The 19,208-nt window shown below is 39.0% G+C and overlaps 2 protein-coding genes across 3 annotated transcripts; one reads left to right on the forward strand and one right to left on the reverse strand.

Annotated features, from left to right (window-relative positions):
* Positions 1-593: 593 nt before the first annotated feature.
* Positions 594-8,491, reverse strand: ubqln4 (ubiquilin 4). Of its 2 annotated transcripts, XM_042436048.1 has the most exons (12): positions 8,303-8,491; positions 5,856-6,007; positions 5,514-5,662; positions 5,146-5,408; positions 4,844-5,002; positions 4,415-4,637; positions 3,638-3,777; positions 2,972-3,055; positions 2,461-2,576; positions 2,199-2,370; positions 1,950-2,111; positions 594-1,742 (listed from the first exon to the last, which is right to left on the reverse strand). In XM_042436048.1, exons 1-11 carry the CDS (start codon positions 8,444-8,446, stop codon positions 1,959-1,961), a joined length of 1,755 nt encoding a protein of 584 aa, XP_042291982.1. In that variant the 5' UTR covers positions 8,447-8,491; the 3' UTR covers positions 594-1,742; positions 1,950-1,958. The 2 variants fall into 2 exon arrangements, with proteins under 2 accessions (XP_042291982.1, XP_042291981.1); XM_042436047.1 differs by having other exon boundaries at positions 594-2,111.
* A 3,337-nt stretch (positions 8,492-11,828) lies between these two features.
* LOC121913582 (lens fiber membrane intrinsic protein-like) lies at positions 11,829-15,227 on the forward strand. Its single transcript, XM_042436254.1, has 5 exons — positions 11,829-11,896; positions 13,148-13,356; positions 14,253-14,402; positions 14,556-14,690; positions 15,058-15,227. Exons 2-5 carry the CDS (start codon positions 13,182-13,184, stop codon positions 15,117-15,119), a joined length of 522 nt encoding a protein of 173 aa, XP_042292188.1. The 5' UTR covers positions 11,829-11,896; positions 13,148-13,181; the 3' UTR covers positions 15,120-15,227.
* The last annotated feature ends 3,981 nt before the right edge of the window (positions 15,228-19,208 follow it).

Here is a 19,208-nt window from a genome sequence, read left to right on the forward strand (position 1 = left end):
CCTCCAGACATCTTTTAAGATGTAAATAAAATACTCTACTTTGAATAATGGTGTCTCGTTAAAATCCGTAAACTGACATCTACTTCTTCTCCTTCACTAAAAATATCAGAATCTATGAATATGCTAATTTTTTTTAATTTAAAAATTTTAAATGCTGGATACAAGCCGTCTCCCCCTGCGCTGTAATGTCCATTCTCATTGTGTGTGGAAGTTTCCACATCACACTTGTATTATTTGCTTACTTGAGCAGAATTGGCTCCAAACTAGTTGTGATGTCACAAATCTTGCTCAAAGGGACACCCTTTAACTTAGTTCTTTGGTTAGCACAGAGACACTTTCCCACTTTCAGCAGCTGAATGTCAAAACCGCCTTCTGGTGTTGAACTCTGAACATACATCATTCTGCTCAGTGAAGGTCAAACATCCAACTGAAGTAGCAATAAGCAAAACACAGTTTTGAGTGGAGGGGGACTTTAATTATTTTATGGGAACTTCAAGGCCAGAAAATTTAAATGGATGGCATGCTACAGACGTCATCTTGCACCATCCCCTCTACACCATCACAAGGCTATAATCAACTGACACAGGCCTTAGTCTGTTTTTTGACCATGTTTTATTTTTTTAGTACAGTACTGTTAAAAGTTAGTTTCAACATGTTCAATTGGGAGATGGATTTTTTTTCAGCTGAGGTCAACACACAAAGCAAAGCTATAGAAGCAGTTGCCAAGGTTACCACAACTACAATGCTGAGATTTCCAAAAGGAAAAAAAATAATAAGACAACCTAGAACTTGATTTTAGAAATGTATGGTGCCACCATACCAGAATTGTTTTTAAAGCCTTTCCATTTTTTTTTTTACTCACTTGATTTCCATGTTTATTTAATGCGAGTCAAATCATAATTATTTCTAGGTACTAAATGCACCTCAAAAAAAGAAAAAAAGAGAAGAAAATGAAGAATCAGATTAAAATGAAAGGAAAGCCTGTTTGTTTCATTCATATTTATTCTAACAGCGTCCTCTGCTTCGGCGCTGCTGCAATGTGATATTTGATTATGGTTAAAAGTTCTAGATGTTGATGTGTGGAATTTATTCAGGACCCCCAATGGAGGCTTCTAATCAACCTGCTGAGTGGGGGGGGGGGGTGTTAATTTGCCGACAATGCTCTTTTAGGGCAGGGGAGGACAGAAGGCACAGCAGTGGTGCCTCAGAAAGAAAAGACACTGTGCGCCCCGTGAGTGGGCACTTTTATCTGGAATGACAAATTGCAAGTTTAGGGAAGTGTGGAGGGCGTCATTTCTTAAGCGTTTGCAATAAATAGTGAAAGTTGTTGGGCAAAAACAGCTATTTATGTAGAATCTCAAGAACAGGGGAAAGAGGGAGGAATGAGGTTGAGGTGTAATGTATGTATGGACAAAATATCTTTCTGCTCTTGTACTGTGTTACTGTCTGTATACCAGAAGATCTTCACTCACAGTTTGCTTGATAAATGCTAACAAACTGCCTCCTAACGGGCACGTGCGGAACAGAGCCAACAGCCAATCACATCACATGGGTTTAATCTGTATTATGTAAATGCTCGTCTGCCACCCTCGACACCAGTTTTATATGAAGAACACAATAAATGAAGAAAATTGTTGGGAATCCCTTTTCAGGAGAGGTTTTCGTTCCTTCTCTGCACCAGAACACCCCTCAAGATGAGAGTGGTTCAGTCCGGCTCTACAGCAGCACTCTGGGACAGAGATCTGGGTGGATGACGCCAAAAAGAGAAAGTATGGGGATAGGGAATGATCTGAGAACAAATGTAGAATGAGGGTCTTACAGATCCTGCCCAAGTTTCGTCTGTAAAGTTTGGGACGATACATTTAAATTTCTCTTGGTTCTCTGTAGATGCAGGGTGTGTTTATGAGTTAAGTATGTATGTATGCACGTGTCTGTGTGTCATTATGTACTGTATGTCTTTACGAGGGCTGTGAGCCCAGCAGTCTCTCGATAGCGGCATTGATGTCTCCTCCAGTAGCGATGAGGGCCTGCAGGTTGGCCTCGCGGTTGATGAAGCCCATAGCGCTCAGCTGGTCCAGCTGGGACTGGAACCTAACCTCTGGGGTCTGGCTCTACAGGGAGAAAATGAATGTAACTTAAAAAAAGAAATCATACAGGTGTGAAATATGTAATCCCTGTGCATGTGTGCATGTGTGTACCGGTGCACTTCCTCCTCCTCCACCTCCTCCAGCAAACATCTGAAGCATCTGTTGCATCAGCTGCTGCTGGGCGGCGTTTGGCGGTGTTCCTGCACTGCTAGGTGGGGAGGCAGGGTTCTCTGTGGGCATTCCCCCTCCTGTGGGCACGCCGGGAATTCCACCTGTCATCAAACTAGGTCAGAAGAAGAAAAAAAGAGTTATTAAAAATAAAAGCAAAGTATGAAAATGCAACTCATGAGTGTATTTGTCAGCGTGAGCGTACCTTGGCATGAGGCCTGGAGCTTCTGTCTGCAGTGTCTGTAAGCCCTGTTGGATCTGCATTAGGGCTTGCATGGCCCGGGGGTTGGTCATCACTGACAGGGCTTCTGGGTTCTGCATCTGCAACCAAACAGACCGTGTAGCAATAAATTAACCAATCAATCAATAAGTAGTCAATCTAATGTACTTTAATTTTACTGAAAGATAATTAACACAGGCAAAGGCACACCATGTAGTTGCCTTTTGACCTGGGCTGAGGCTTATCTAAAAATCTAAACTGGTAGCCAGATAGGCAGATATGTATAATCCTCAAGACAAAAATGTTCAGCATGTGCAAATACATATCTGTGCTATAGTTCACAATACCTGGATTATGGCTTGTTGCAGTATACTGCCCCCTGTGGGCCAACCAGTACAATTCTTTATGTCACTATGGCTATTTATCGTTGTGCCTTATTAGAAAAAAAAACATAAAAAGCTAGGACTGAGTTAAGCAGTTGAAGTGTGTGTAGTACCTGCTGCAGAAAGATGGGCAGCTGAGATCTGAACTGTTCTTGCAGCTGTGGGTTTCCAGCAAACAAGGGGTTATTCATCAAAACCTGGTAGAGAGAGAAGGAAAGAAAGTCAAAGTAATGTGTCATTCCACATCAGGATATGCTGCTTATTCACTGGAGTTCATATTTAAATTATTGCAAATTACCTGTTAGCATAGGTTTCAAACAGAATAACAGAAATAAAAGTTGTGGGGAATCCTTGTCATTCATATCACAACTTCTAACTGTTTGAATGAGCAGCACCCCACTGTAAGGTTGTCCTGGTTTGCCATAGAGTCAGTATTGTTTATTAAAACTAAATAAGTCAGAGCTGCGTTGTTTATTCTTTCTTACAATTTGCTGCAAATGAGCTTAACAGACAATCCACTCTGTTGAGTGTGCACTAAATAACTGGGCTCATTGGCCTAATGCACAACAGGCCTGGCTGGACTCCACTATTTACAATTCATTACAAACTGCAGGGTTCAATATAATCAATCGATGCCATCTGTGGTGCATCATCAGAATAACAAAGAGTTCTTGGGCAGACTCTGAATTTAATATTTTAGGGTTTCCATTGTAATATGACAATATCTATGTGTGTTTTCTGTTTGGTGGCGTGTATGTAGATGTCTTTGGGTTACATACCTGGGAGGCCAACTCTGGGTTTTGAGACAGTGACTGCATCATGCTGCGCATGTAGGGAGCAGACAGCATGTTCTGCATCAGCTGAGGGTTTTCGGAGATCTGCTGCATTAGACTCTGCATGCCTGGACTGTTGAACATGCCTGCAATGCACAGACAAGAAAGGAGTTTATTTATGTAAATGTGTATACAGGTAAGTAATTAAATTACTTAGCATGCAAGTGCATTAAAGTCCACTTCCACTCAAAAATGTGTTTTGCTTATTGTTTCTTTAGTTGGATGTTTGAGCATCACTGAGCAGAATGATGTATGTAGAGTTTGACACTAGAAGGCTGTTTTCATATTCATCTACTGAAGGTGGAAAGTTTCTCTGTGTTCACCTGAAACCTGAGTTTAAGAGGTGGGCCTACGAGTAGGATTTGTGACATCACAACTAGTTTGGAAGCTAATTGTGGTCCAGAATACAACTACTACAAGTGTGATGTGGAAACTTGAAACCTTTAGTGCACATACGCTGAGAATGGACTTCTCATTGAAAAAGGAGACACCTTGTGTCCAGCAGTTAAACTTTTGAAAGTAACAATATTTATATATTCAGAGATTCTGGAAGGAGTAGATCTCATTTTAATTTTTAAATTAAATTTAAAAAAATATATTTATATATTTTTTAAAATATTTTTTATGGAAATACCATATTAGAAAAATTATAATTCAAAGTAAATTATTTCATTTACATCTTAAAACATGTCTGGAGGAGATCTTTTAGAATCATAATCTTACCATTGCCCAAACTGCCAGGATTGATGCCCAGAGGGTTAGACACACTGGGGTTGGTACCCCCAGTGGTGCTAGTGCTTCCTGTGGTACCTGCTCCACTCTCGGTGGGGTTTGAAGAATTTGGTGGCCCCCACGGGTTGGGCAGGGGCTCCCGGTTCTCTGTCCGTGATGGCTGGACACCAGACTCAGAGCCACCACCTAGAGCTGAGAATGGGTTGCTACCAAACTACAGGGAAAGAGATTAGTCACATTTGGAATTTAAAAAAAAACAAAAAAAAAAACAGTCAACACAGTTATTTGGATATTTTACAATAAAAGGCCCTTAACAGTGGCAAACACAGCCATAAAAAGGTGACCAGGATTAACACAAAAATACAGAAGTGCGGATTTGATCAGTAAACAACCCCCCCTGTTGTTCAGTACCCCCCCTACCTGTTCCCTGGCCGCACTGAACATGGGTTCCTGGATGTCTGTGTACATCCTCCTCAAGGCATTGTAACCCCCTGGGATGCTCTCCAAGTTGCTCAGAGCCCGGTCCTGGTTCCGCATCATTTCCTGCATCATGGCTGGGTTCCTGGCTAGCTCCATGGTCTAAGGTGTGATAAAAGGGGGAGGTCATTTAAAGTTTATTTTAACCAAAAGCTCATACAAATCCTGAATAAACACACCAAAATGTAGGTGGAAACTACTGTAGTCATGTCTTTGCTAATTCAATACCTCTTTATTTCCTTTACCTGTCTCATGAGCTCAGGGTTGTTGAGCATGTGTGAGATCTCAGGGTTGCGTTCCATCAGCTGTTGCATCTGAGGATTGGCCATAATCATCTGCCTCATCAGGTCTGGGTTAGACATCATGTTCTGCACCAGCGGGTTCTCCATGATCTGTGAAAGCATCTCTGGGTTGGACATCAACTGCCTCTGCATCTGCTGCTGCAGTTCCATGAAGTTTGCTGAGCCCATGCCCAGTCCAGCCAGATTAGACAGGTCACCAAAGCCAGCTGAGGGAGGGCAGATGGGTGGGTGAAAGTTACACACAGTTTCTATGTGGTGCTCAACCAGTTAAGGGTGTTTGAATGTAAACAGTTACATACAGGTGGACTCACTCAGTATGTTAGGCGTCTGTGTGGGTGGTGGGGCAGAACCAGTAGAGCCTGCTGTGGAGGAGGGGTTGGTGCCTGGACTAGAGGTGGAGGTACTGCCTGCTTGGGTGGAGGATGAGCTGGAGGCTGAGGTGCTACCACCATCTCCTGCCCTACAGGGAAGAAGTAGGTATATAAGCAAATCAGTGCACACTGTCAGATGATAGAGTGTCTGGACATTGAAATTAAACATAAATACCACAACAAGATTATACTGCAAGGCAAATAAATACTTCCACACAAGCACAAGCCTGCTGCTAGTTGTTCTGTTGAACCAACATTCTTTGTATAATGATGTGGCCTTACTTGTGTGCTGTCTTTATGACTAGGTGAACTGTCAGGCCATCCTTGATGCCGTGTTGGCTGAGGCTGTCGCCGTCCTTCAGGATCTTCCCTGCAAATATCAGGACCAACTGGTCCTGTTTGGCTTTGAACCGCCTCGAGATCTCTTCTTTAAACTACAAGACAACAAAAAATAATGAAAATACCAGGTGAGAAAGAGAATATAAAAAGGGATATGAGGTGAGAAATAGGAAAAGCCAAAGATAATATTGAGATTGTGCTGATTACATCTCAGTAGCGCTGCTCTATTCTGTTTGTTTTCTTGCAACCATCAGACCTTAAACTTCCAAGTAACTGTTGTGTACTTATCCTATTTGCAGCAGTGAACGCTATATTTAGAATGTCCACTATATTAAGAATATTTTCACAGCTTTACCTCCCTTTCCTTTGGCACTACATTTTCTCAACTGTAGAACCTCTGTATCCCTACGCATGTCATGCACTGTATTACACCGCAGATCAGCTGTTTGAGTCAGAAAGTGCTGTTGTGGCGTAATACAGTGCGCGGCAATCGTAGGAATGGTTGAGAAATGTAGTACCAAAGGAAAGGGCTATATGTATATGAAGGCAAGGTAAAGCAGTGAAAATATTCTAAATGTAGCATATACTTAAACTGACTGATTTTTTTTAGGTGGCTAAAATATGTTTTGCTGCTGGCCCTGTCCACAGCAGGACACTGCTTAGCTTCCGTGCTGGTACTTCTGCCTGCATCTTCAAACTGGAGGGGTGCCGACCCAAATCTACTGCAGGTAATACATTTACTATGGATAAGTACTTCATACAACCCCACTTCAAAAAATGTGAACTATCCCTTTAAGGGGTGGGCCTACAAGCATGATTTGAGAACACAAATCATGCTTTAATCACATAGACTTCTTAGATGAAATATATTTGCATATTCATAGATTCTGGAATTTTTAATGAGGGAGGAGGAGTAGATGCCATTTTAAGGATTGTAACATGGTTATTAAACTTTTTCTGTAAAAACATATCAGACACACATTATTGTTGCAAGCAGAGTATTTTTGTATGTCTTGATACATGTCTGGTCTCTGGAGGGGATCTTTAAAGTCCCCCTCCACTCAAAAATGTGTTTTGGTTATTGTTACTTCAACTGGATGTTTGAGCTTCACAGTGCAGTTTGACAATAGAAGGCTGTTTTTAAATTCAATTACTGAAAGAAGACCTTTTCTCTGTGCTCACTGAAAATCTGATTAAAAGGGGTGGGCCTACGAGCAGGATTTGTGACATCACAACTGGTTTTGAAGCCAATCCTGGTCCATAATTCATCTTTTAAAGTGTGATGCGGAAACTTGAAACCTACAACATTCTACACTGAAAATTTACTTTCCAGTGAAGCAGAAGACATGCTGTGTACAGCAGTTTCACTTTTGAAATTAGCAATATTTGCATGTTCATGAGTTCTGAATTTTTCAATAAGGGAGGAGGAGGAGATCTAATTTTAAGGATTTTAATGAGGTAACTGGACTTACTTGTGTGCAAACCACATCAGACACATATTATTATTCCAAGCATATTACTTTTGTATGTCTTAATACATGTCTGGAGGGGATCTTTAATAATTTGACACCACTGTATATAAAACGTGCATCTCAAAGAATGCAAATGTTCTCTTTCATAACATCAAATATAAAGCCACATGTAGATAAAGGACAATAACACATACTTAGAAATTAAGAGATGCTAGTCAAATATTTGCACATGACACATATCTGTTTAAGACAACCAGGCAAAAAAAGCTACTTGAGGCCACACAGTAATGATAAAAGCTAGCTTTGCATTGACGGCAACAAACTGAAGAAACCATGATTTCATTCTTGCCCCATAATTGCACTGCAACACGTCGCCAAGCCAACAGTGGCAGTGAGAGTAGTGTATATTCCCCTGAAAGCTGAATGACTCAGTGGTAGCTGTGAGAATGTTCTAGAGAGACAGCAAGCTTTAGCATTTTCAGAGCTGTTCAGCTAAAGGGGGAAATGAAAGCGACTCAGCATACCAACCATCTATCTATCGGGGCATTAATGCTTGTTGCAATAGTCAGAACACAACCCGTCAGCTGACACTTGTTTGGCTACACAGTGAGCTAACGTAGGCTAAAGCTCGCAAACCGAGTTAGCTCATTAGCTAACTGCTACCGTTAGCTGGCTAGCCGGTTAGCCATTTGAAATACAAAACATGGTTATATCTCCCTATTGGGTGTCAACAACTTTAATAACGCCGAACAACTGTTAACACAAGCAGTAATACTTTCACTATACATAGGCTCTTTAATTCCACACACTCTCCATTAGCCGGTAAGAGTGGCGACAAATGCTAATAGTGCTAGCTAGCCTTCCTAGCTGAAGTTGTGGGCAGGGGCATGACGTTAGAACACGGCGACATCAACACACCTGAGTGACAGAGGCATCTTCTGCGATGGCGATTTCTTCCTTGTCTTTAGGGGTTTTTACTGTGACCTTAATAATGGTTCCCTCCGAGACGTCAGGTTTATTATTGTTGTTATTACCAGGATCTGCGGCGCCTTGGTCAGCCATCTTTACTCCACCGATGGAACAGCTCGGGTCTGACGTCAGCTTCCGGGTCAAGAGAGGTCAGACTCCAGTGTGTTACACTCAGGTTGCACTAATAAGAAGACTGTAAAAAGGGTTAACACTTCTGTTGTTTATTTTATTTTATTTTAGCTATATTTTATTTATATATATATATTTTAATTTTTATTGTTTTTATTTATTTATTTTATGTAGTCATTATTTTATTCTTTTTTTTAATTTTAAAGTCCCTCTCCATTAAAAAAATATGTTTTTCTTCTTGTTCCTACAGTTTGAGACGTTTTGAGTTTCATTGTGCAGAATGATGTATCTGCAGAGTTTGACACTAGAAGGCTGTTTCATCTGCTGAAAGTGGAAAGTTTCTCTGAGCTCACTGAAAATCTGATATAAAGGGGTAGACCTACGAGCGTGATTTGTGACATCACAAATAGTTTGGAGGCCAATTCCAGTCCAATATTCAATTTACACAAGTGTGATGTGGTAACTTGAGAATGGACTTTACAGGGAAGTAGGAGACATCTTGCGTAACTTTCAGATCAACTTTTGAGATGAAAAATATTTGCATATTTATAGATTCTGGATTTTTTTAATGAGGGAGAAGGACTAGATGTAATTTTAATGATTTTAAAAAGATAATTAAACTGTTTTTTGTGGGAAAGCCATATCAGACACAAATTATTATTCAAAGTAAAGTATTTTATATACATCTTAAAACATGTCTGGAGGGGATCTTCAAAGTTCTTTTCAACATGTCCTTCTAATAATGTTCCCCTGGCATTTTGTTCCCAAGAATTAACCTCATGTTCATTCATGTACTCAATTGTATAATGTTTGGTACAATATTTTTATAATGTCTACTCACATGTTTATATGTTGTTCTTTTTATATTATGTTTTATCTCTCTATGTTTGACCACTTCTTGAAATCCCTGTTTTTATTGCATTTTCTGTGTATGTTGTTCTTTTAAATTTTTTGTTTTACTTCTCTATGTTCGCTATCTTTGCACCTATATTTTATGGTATTGTATTTTGTGAAGCACCTTGTATCTCTCGTTTTGAAAGGCACTATAGAAATAAAGTTCATTATTATTATTATTATTATTATTATTATTATTATTATTATTATTATTATTATTATTATAGGTTTATGTTATGTGTGACAAAGAAACTGCCAGTTACATCATGACTCTGAAGGTGGTAGTTATATTATATGTAGAAAACAAATTTGACTAATCAGATGAACACATGTCAAGAAAGTTTTTTGAACTTTTTTTCTACTACAACATCAAAGTCAAATAGACCCTCTGAAAATTGAGTGAATAAGTCAAGTACTGCAGTAATCAATTAGTGGATGGTGGGAAAAAATTACGAACAATTTTGATTAGATTAATCTTTTAAGTCATTTATCAAACACAATTAGCAAATGACTTGTTCCCAGTTCCTAAAATGTAAAGATTTGCGGCTTCTCTCTGTTTTAAATTATTGTAAGTTGAATGTATTAAGATTTTTGAATGTTGGGCTCTGGCATATTGTGTTACACATTTTTCAGCGTTTACCATTTAATCGGCAAATGATTAATTAATTGGTCAAAAATGTAATTTACAGATGAATCAATAATACAAAATAATTCTTTGTTGATGTCTCAAAAGTGAAGTACTGTGTCATTTATTTTGTGTAAAAATGAGAATCATATCAGAACAAATTAAAAATATTTTTTCGACTAGTCAGAAATTGCAGCATATCTTCAAAGTAAATTTTGCATATTTGAATTGAAAGTGATAATAACCTTACTGTCATGCTTAATTTACCCGTTGGCTATCCAATTCACCCACCAGAGCTTCAAGTCTGCAAAAAAAATGTATAGACTAGAGTACATATGATTAATTTCTACTGCTGATCTGTTATTATTATACACTCACATTAGTTATTAAATCTAAAGAGACAAAAAGTTCTGTCATCACATCACAACATCAGTGCGGCATCATTCTTTGTCTGCATCTGATCAGTGTCTACTCAATTTACATCAAATGTCAGATTTAATTAGTAGTTTTGATCTACAGATTAATTATAATGACACTTAGGTAGATGACCTACCTGTCAGGTCTGGGTTTCTTTAATTAAGACTGCTCCTGAATATCACTGGCATAAAAAAATATATCCCTAATAATCACGGGGACAATTCTGGGAGGAAACAAACCCCAAACAGGCTTGATCAATGCAGTGGTTTTGGTGGCACCAATAGCAGATCCAATATAACATATACTTAAAAATAAAATTGTCCCAGCCTGACTGACCCATGCTGACCTGTTCAGGGGCGGTCCGGTGGTGCCCTCTTTGTTACCTGGGGCTCAGGGCCAGAGGAGTTATGGACATGCCTCTCCTGCCATCTTGCTCTCTTACACCCTTTTTTCTCTTTCTCCAAAGATTTAAATCACGGTAATCATGTTGCATTTTCTTTAGTTTTATTTGGTTAATGGTGTCTTATCTGTAGTTTCATGGACATTTGTATGTTTTGTATTTTAATACTTTATCTATTAAATAAAAGATTTGCATGTGTGTAAGAGAGAGTGAGAGAGAGAGAGTGAGAGTGCATATTTACTTTTTTTGTGTTAGTGTTGTTAGTATGAGTTACATTAGTTGCTGAAGGTTTTTAAATTCTTAATATTACTCTTCTATAGTCAGTAAGGTAGACTTCAGGGAAGAAAAAAAAAACGTAAATGATATTTGACATGAGAAAAGACTGGAGCACATTGATTGCTTTGGTCTGTTTGCACTATTAATGGCTGCAAAGTCTTTTCCCGTCTGAAACTTGCCGTCTCTGACCTGAGAAGCACCTGATTCAGCTGCATATTTCTGGAAGATGCGCGGAGGACCCCTTTCTAAATAATATTTGATCTTAGTCAAGACAATCATTTAGTAAAGAGAGAAGCACTGCTTATAGAGCGCTCCCTCTATATGTGTCTCTCCATGCCACACAGTGTGACACCACTGAAAGAAAAGTGTGTGTTTCAGCATGTTACATTGACACACACAGTCCTGCATACCTATGCATATCCCCAGTTCTAGAGCACACCATTTACAAACAAACAAAACCTCCCCAAAAAAGAAACATGGACACCTACCCCTTTTCGAAGGCCCCACAAACCCCACACAGACACACATATGCACTCTCAAATGTACAAGGTCACATGCACCGTGGCCCCTGCGGTGTCTCGTTCTAGCGCATCCCACACAGGGAGACTGATTGCTGCAAAAGATTTTGCTTTCATCAACAGAAAAAACAAGGGGGACAACTTTTTGGTTGTAGTATTGTCTGTGACTCTCTCTCTTTCTCCCTAAGTGAGCACCAGCTCTCGCTCTCTCTCTTCCCCTCCGCCCGTCTCTATCTTTACCTCAGAAAGGTGGGCAGTAAAGAGGGTGCATTTCCAGAAACAAGGTAAGGGATCAAATTTCAGAGTGTGTTTTGTGTGTGTGTGTGTGTGTGTGTGTATCCTGGAGCGATACATTTACATTTATGATGACTGTGACTGGATAGAGGCTGGCGGAATCAGATAAAACCTCATTACTGCTGAACAAGCACTGGTGTGACATGTGGATTGGGAAGGGAAACTACAACAAACTGTAACATCATAAAGAATAGTTTTTTCTGTGCTCTTGTTCAACTAATAGTGATGTTACCACTAAAAATGAGGTAAATATAATTGATGAAAAGCCTGCTTGAGTTTTAAATGCAGCGATATGTTAATGACTTTTGCTTCATATTTCATTATTTCCCTTAATGTATTTTGGCTTTCTGATTGGCTGGCATCATATATGTTTTTCATCACTCAAATCACAAGTATTTGATTGGAGTGACTTTCACAACTATGAACATGTTGAGTATCAGTACATTTTCTTAAGATGTCCAAAGTTCTGTTGTGTCAGGGTGGAAACAACATATTTTAATTCACACAGTGTGTTTGAGTTAGTATGAGGTTAGATTACCCTCACAATTCAGATTTTGGTTTTCATACTGTTTTATGGTTGAGGTGTGATGTTGACTGTATAGCCTATGAAGTTGGATTACCTTCACAAACTAGAACATTAAAACTAAGATTTGAAAGGTTGAAAGTTGTTTTTTAAAGTATAAACTGTGGTTGTAAAACTGAGAAATAGGATGTCAACATTTGAAAATAAGATTTGAATGTCTGAAATAATTGTTTCATTAACACAATATTTGCAGCGTAAATGTTAAATGTTGCAAATCTGCATCTTCAAAGTTTTGGGATTTGCTTTACAGACATTTAACAGTCTTTTCAGAGATTCAACTCACTTTTTTAGAGATTCGGATCTGCTCTTTCAGCTTTGCATTCTGGGATTTCTGATGGGATTTTCACACGGGTAAATGATCTGAAACTTTCACACAGTCAAATCTTATTTCTTGAATGTTTGAATCCTATTTTCCAGTTTTAAAACCATAGCTTATACTTTCAAATCTTAGTTTCAGTGATTTAGATTGTGACAGTAATCTAAGTAATCTAATTCAACCTCTTCAGGTGCAGCTCTTAAGACAATATGAAAACAGGAATTTGACTTGGCTGACTGTGAGTCTGTATGTACATGTGTAAGTGGTGAATGGCTAGCAAAATGTTGTTTTACAATATTGTGGTACCCTTGACTTTGATTATTTCTCTTTGCTACATTATAGTTGCTCTGCAGTGGCCCCATTATCTCAGCTCAAGATGTACAGCTTCATGGGAGGGGGCCTCTTCTGTGCTATTGTGGGTAATATCCTGTTGGTGGTCTCCACTGCAACTGACTACTGGATGCAGTACCGCCTCTCTGGAAACTATGCACACCAGGGTCTGTGGAGGTACTGCATGTCCAACAAGTGCTACATGCAGACTGATAGCATAGGTAAGACACTCGGGATGTCTATGCCAGGAGAACGAGATAAATCAAAAGCACATATATGATTGTGTTTCTATCAGTGGAGTGGGGAGTTTTATTTACACCCAGATTGTCTGATACTGTTGTGTGTGAATGCAGAGACTCAGGCATGACAGCCATGTGTCTGTGAGTGAGACCTTGAACTTTTGTCTGTTATTTCACTCTATGTATGTATGTTTGCGCATCATGAGGTAGGAGATGTGCCTTAGCTATTTTTTTAAGTGTGAGAGCTGCTGTTTAGTGCAAAAAATGAGGATAGTGTGCATATCCAACCGTATTGGGTACAAGTGCAGGACAAAAAACAGCAACAAGGGAAAAAGAGAGGCTGTCCACACACTGACATTTGCAAGCTCTCAAGTATTTATCCCAACATTTCAACCTGTGATTGCCTGGGTTTGCCCAATGAAGACGTTACAGGTTGAAATGTGGCAATAATACTTGGGAGCTTGCAAGTTTCAGAGTGCGGACAGCCTCTCCTTTCCTTTTCTCAGCTCCTATTTAGTGCCATGAACTGCCCAGAGGCTATATTCAATGATGAATTCAACAGCTAATTTGTGTTAGAACACACAAATAGTAAAAGATTATAGAGAAAAACTGTTCATTTGCTTGTTGAGTTTACAAAACTTGAAGTCTCCATGAGCAAAAAAACCAAAAGGCCCTCTGATAACTCAAAGAGAAACCAAAGTTTCCCTGAAGCACTAAATGGACACTTTGAAAGATCAAAACTGGGGAGTCAATGTGAAAATGATGTTGACAGATATCATGTCAGTATTAGTCTACAAAGCGTATTAGTTGGAAAGACATTTTTTAAGGGTGACATGTTTGACTATCTCTACCTGTTATGTCTACCTGTTTCCTTGCAGCTTACTGGAATGCCACCAGGGCCTTCATGATCCTTTCAGGGATGTCATGCTTTGCAGGCATCATCGCTGGCATCATGTCCTTTGCACATTTCTCCTCCTTTGAAAGGTTCAATCGCTCCTTTGCTGCAGGAATCATGTTTTTCGTCTCCAGTGAGTCTTATTTCCTTTGATTTGGCACACAAATACACACACACAAACACATACACACACACACACACACACATACACACACACACACACACAGCCGTACACTTACATTTACCTTAACTATAACTATAACTAACCTTCCTCTCTCCCTCTCAGCTTTCTTTGTTCTACTGGGTATGGCCATCTATACTGGAGTGACAGTCAACTTCCTGGGAAGGCGCTTCGGTGACTGGCGCTTCTCCTGGTCCTACATACTGGGCTGGGTGGCCATGCTCATGACCTTCTTTGCAGGTGAGTAAGAGCAAAGGCCAGGGGTCAAATTGTGTCCAAACATAAACTCCATTAATGTCCAAACTTGGCAGAGGATGCAGAAAAACAATAACTACAGAGGTTACTGTCCAGCATTCCAGGCAATAACTTTAATTTACTACATATTTTGATGTGCTCTCTAGCCCTTTTGGTATGTTTGAAATGTTCAAAATCAGAATTCAAGGGCTAGCCAAGAAGAAAGGACTCCCTATAAAACTAATCTGATGTTTAGTTTTGTACAAACTGTGCAACATCACCCTTCAAAAAGAAATATATAGAGCTAGAGCACTATTCACTACTTTTAATAGGTCCATTACATTGTTCTTATGCATGCCTCTGTCTGTTGCAGGTATTTTCTACATATGTGCCTACAGAATGTGTGAATGCAGGAGAGGAACTGGCCCACGCTAAAGGGTGACCTACAGCTTGTTTGGAAAAAAAAAAGAAAGAGTTCAATGCCACTTTGAACAGAGGTGAACCAGAAAACATCAAGGCAATGTTGACTGATCTACTGAAGAGATGACGTCGGATGCTGCTGCTGGAGGCCTATGAGGGTCTGCTTAAAATACTTACTGTATGTTTTATAAAGGTCATACTATTGCAACATGAATTTTTCTAGGAACATTAATGATGATAGCGCAGGGAAGACAAGTTTAATAAAACTTTTATTGTTATATTCATTTATTGTTATGTGATATTATTTCACTTCCTTTATAAGATAATTTAAAAAATCTCAGTTTAGCGTTAAAGTTGGTGCTCGATCATTGGCATGATTTTTTTCAGCTGTACTGACAAGTCACCAGAAGATGGCAGCACTAAACAAAATGTACTCGAGTAGAACAAGATTTGATGAAGCAGGTGGGCCTTGAATTATAGAATGAGTCAGGATCAAATACCTGATAAGACTGCAGAATGTTTGGAAACATCTGTCATTTAACTGCAGCAATCATCCTTTCACTTTTTAAACTGGAGCAAATTCAGCGTCACAGACAACTGAAAAAAAAGGTTTCCCTCTGGAAAGGCTTTAAATTATTAAGAGAAATGCATTATGGGAAGGTATATAGTGTAGAAATATTACTCTACACAGCAGAGAACAATACATCAAAGGTTGACAGTATATTTGTTTATCTCAGGATTCCCCCTTAAGCTATTTGATTTGGCACTGCTTCAGTACTTCAGACCAGGATTCCCCCAAAGTGAAATGTATGTTCTTTATAAAGTCGTTGTTTATGGGAAAGGGCTTTGCCTCTGGCAGCAGGCATAATCTTCCACAACATGTTTGTTGACGTCCCCTTGAGAACACTCAAGTACAGGCAGCACATGGAAAAGTGGTAGGGGACTGTTTGTTGTTGCACGTGTGTGTGGAACAGGCTAAACACAGCAGAACACAACCTGAGAAGAAGATCGTGTTCCTGGACCGGGGGAAACCTGGGTGGGGTCTTCAGCCACTGATTGTTTCATGGCCTCTATCTTTAATAACTGCTTCCTCTTTTTTTTATACTTGTCCATTCCTCTCCATCAGCTCCATCGGGGGGCGAGGGGTTAGGAGCAGTAGCTGAAGTAATGACTTCTTTGGCTACTTCGTGACGCAGAAACAATGAGAGAAATGTAAACAGTCACATACGGATCCCTTGATCCAAATTTCCATACTTGGTCTCCGTGGCTGCTGTGAAGAGATAAGCTCTGTGATATTGTGCTTTTCTCCAAATTTTTACATAACCCACTCTAAAGCGTTCACTGAGGGCAGGCCTTTTTAGCTCTAAGAGATAACTTTGCAAATTTTCACACTTTGTCAAATAAACTCCTGTCTCTCATTTAGTAGATTAGTAATATTTATTTACTGCAGAACTGCAATGGGAAGTTTTATAGCACAGAGGTTATAAAAATCAAGGAAGTAAGGCTGGTGGTGACATTTTCACTCATCCATTCGTAAATTATTAGCCTTTATCACAATATTTTTTTTATCTCCACACTGAATACTTCAAGCTAATTTTTGTCAAAGATTATAATAACAGATTGAAAAGTATTAAGCAGTTTTCTGGTCAAAGTCCTGAGCTTTTCATCAGCTCAGAAAACCATGTTGCAAACATATCTTCACAAGAATGTCATAATGTTTTGAGAGAAAATATTATTTTACCCACATAAAAGTTAACAAATTGTTAGCGGGGTGTTTCATTTTGCATCAAAGTATGATTTACATATCAAAACATAACTTTTTTTTATATTAATGCAATAAAAGAGAAAATATGTGATTATGTTTTTCTTTTTCTAGTTGCATGATCTTCCTTATTCTGCTGTATTAGAGCAATACTAACTCTACACACTGAAAACCTGTGGAACAAGTGAACAACTTTTCTCTTTCTCTGAGAAAAATACACTTTTAAGGCTGAATATAAGCAGAAACTTGTAAAACTTGTAAAATTGCAACAACACAGAAGTTTTCTTTTTAAAACAGCTCATCCATGTGCTTCTAACAGAAATTCACCAGACCAAATGCATACTTAAAGTTAAAGTATAACCTGAGTTGAACAATGCAAGTACTCAGTTTCATAGGTGAGTGATTTTTTAATACACAGCCCGATGCAGGAATGCAAGGTTAAGGTTACCCCTCCAAGGCGTCTGTGCTGGACACAGCAGGTCTACTTGCCCTTCTATTAACTAAGTGTTTGTTCGGCATGCTGTCAGTGAGAACATCTGGTTGTTTTCACTCACAGAGCCTGTTGATATATGTGACAATCTTCTCAATATGGCTAATTTTACAGACCTGCAATTTCTCTCACTTCAAACAGGAGGGTGTCCATTTTCAAGGTTAGAGTGCTGTCCCTCTCTGAGGCAGATGTTCACCCAGGTGTTTATGTGAGACATGGAGGTACATGGACATACTTTTACACATAATAGCAGAATGAAGGAGCAGGAATTGTTGGAAATTATGTTTATTTAAGCACTATGCTAATGATACAGTTTTTCTTAGAGTATTTTATCATTTAATTTAATAATTTTAATAAGATTTTTCCACTTGCGCATACTCTTTGACCTGGTCTTCCACTGAGTGCTGGCCAGAGTTACCGCTCTAAGTGATGGAAGAGTACGCTGACACAGCAGAGTCTTATAATAACTATCCTCATCTCACCCGGCTACGTGCCATTGAGCTTCTCCCTGAACACCCTGCACCCAGTCCCTTGTGGCTCACTGATCCCAAATGTTCCTAAAGGTCGCATACCTTCACTACCATCCATACAAGCTGTAATATTTCAAGTGGAAATGGTAACAGTGAGACTGATTGTGGTTTTTGGAAAGACTTTATTGTGCCGCACAGGTGAACACTAATGTGGTATTACACTTAGTGTACACAATACAAGAGACAGATAGATAATAAAACATTGCACAGGAAAACAAAGAGGAATAAAAGTATATAATTTACACATCTTGTCATAAATAAAGTCTACACATCAGTGGATATGGAGTGGTTCATTTTCATAAAATACACAACTTCTGAGTGGGTTTCTGCTGCAGCTCCTGGGGAGGGGGTTGTGTAGTTGGAGAAAACTGTTTGGCTGAAAGAGTTAGATAAATTTATATGGAACAGATTTGAGTATAATTGTAATATGGGTGTAATTAGTTACATCTGAACCATTATTGTACATAAAAATAATCATAACTAAATCGCTTCAGTGTGTTTACAAATATTTCCTTGAGAATCTTTCTTTTCTTTTCTGCAAATTCAGTGTCATCTGGAGCATTTTGGTCAAACTAACAATGAACCCAAATGACTGTTAATCCAACAAACTGTAAGCAAAAAGAAATGGACATCGAAAATAAGAAAAGGATTCCAGCTTTGGTCAGATTTCACTTTCTGCATAACAAAACTCACTTTTTTCTGGCCCCTGATATACACCTGTTACACTAAGTTACACTGTATGGAACTAGGATCATCTTAGCTCTACGATGCATTTAGGGAACGGGATCTTGGTTTGTCCAACATATACAGTACTCATGTTGATGCTGCTCTTGAGCAGGGAGGTCATGAAATATCTTGTATAAATTAATATTAAAGGATTCCCAACTTCACTAGTAAAAATATGCGCAATTGTAATGAAACAAATGAGACAAATTTTTGCACAGGTAGTGAGTGCAACACGAGAATGTAAGCCAATCTAGCAACTAAGATTTTGTCCACTGATCTATGTCTCTCTTGTAAAGGAGCAACTTATCCACAGATGAAAATATAGAAGTGAGGAATCTCCTTCTTTCTGCTAACAGAAGATTGACATAATCACTTTCTCTTCAGGGCTAGGAGCTCTGTTTCACATTGTTCTCTGTGTATTGTCATTCATTGTAAACCTGTCATGTATGCTGATATGCTTCTCTTGATCTTTCTCTACCTTCGCTCACTTCAAAGTGAAAGCAAGTTTCAGTACATTGAAGGAGAAACATGCAATAACTGCTTATCTGTCCACAGCCCCTCCAACACATTGCACATTGCCTGTCCATCCGGACATT

This window comes from Thunnus maccoyii, chromosome 15 (genome assembly GCF_910596095.1).
Source record: "Thunnus maccoyii chromosome 15, fThuMac1.1, whole genome shotgun sequence".
In the NCBI taxonomy this organism is placed as follows: Eukaryota; Metazoa; Chordata; class Actinopteri; order Scombriformes; family Scombridae; genus Thunnus; species Thunnus maccoyii.

Excerpts from the sequence above, each read along its gene's own strand:
- ubqln4 (XM_042436048.1), bottom strand. The coding sequence starts at position 8,446 with ATGGCTGACCAAGGCGCCGCAGATCCTGGTAATAACAACAATAATAAA. Across the intron at positions 5,409-5,513 it reads ACAGACGCCTAACATACTGA|CTGGCTTTGGTGACCTGTCT; the intron begins GTGAGTCCACCT and ends GCCCTCCCTCAG. Across the intron at positions 4,638-4,843 it reads TCAGTGCGGCCAGGGAACAG|TTTGGTAGCAACCCATTCTC; the intron begins GTAGGGGGGGTA and ends CTTTCCCTGTAG.
- LOC121913582 (XM_042436254.1), top strand. The coding sequence starts at position 13,182 with ATGTACAGCTTCATGGGAGGGGGCCTCTTCTGTGCTATTGTGGGTAAT. Across the intron at positions 13,357-14,252 it reads CATGCAGACTGATAGCATAG|CTTACTGGAATGCCACCAGG; the intron begins GTAAGACACTCG and ends GTTTCCTTGCAG. Across the intron at positions 14,403-14,555 it reads AATCATGTTTTTCGTCTCCA|CTTTCTTTGTTCTACTGGGT; the intron begins GTGAGTCTTATT and ends TCTCCCTCTCAG.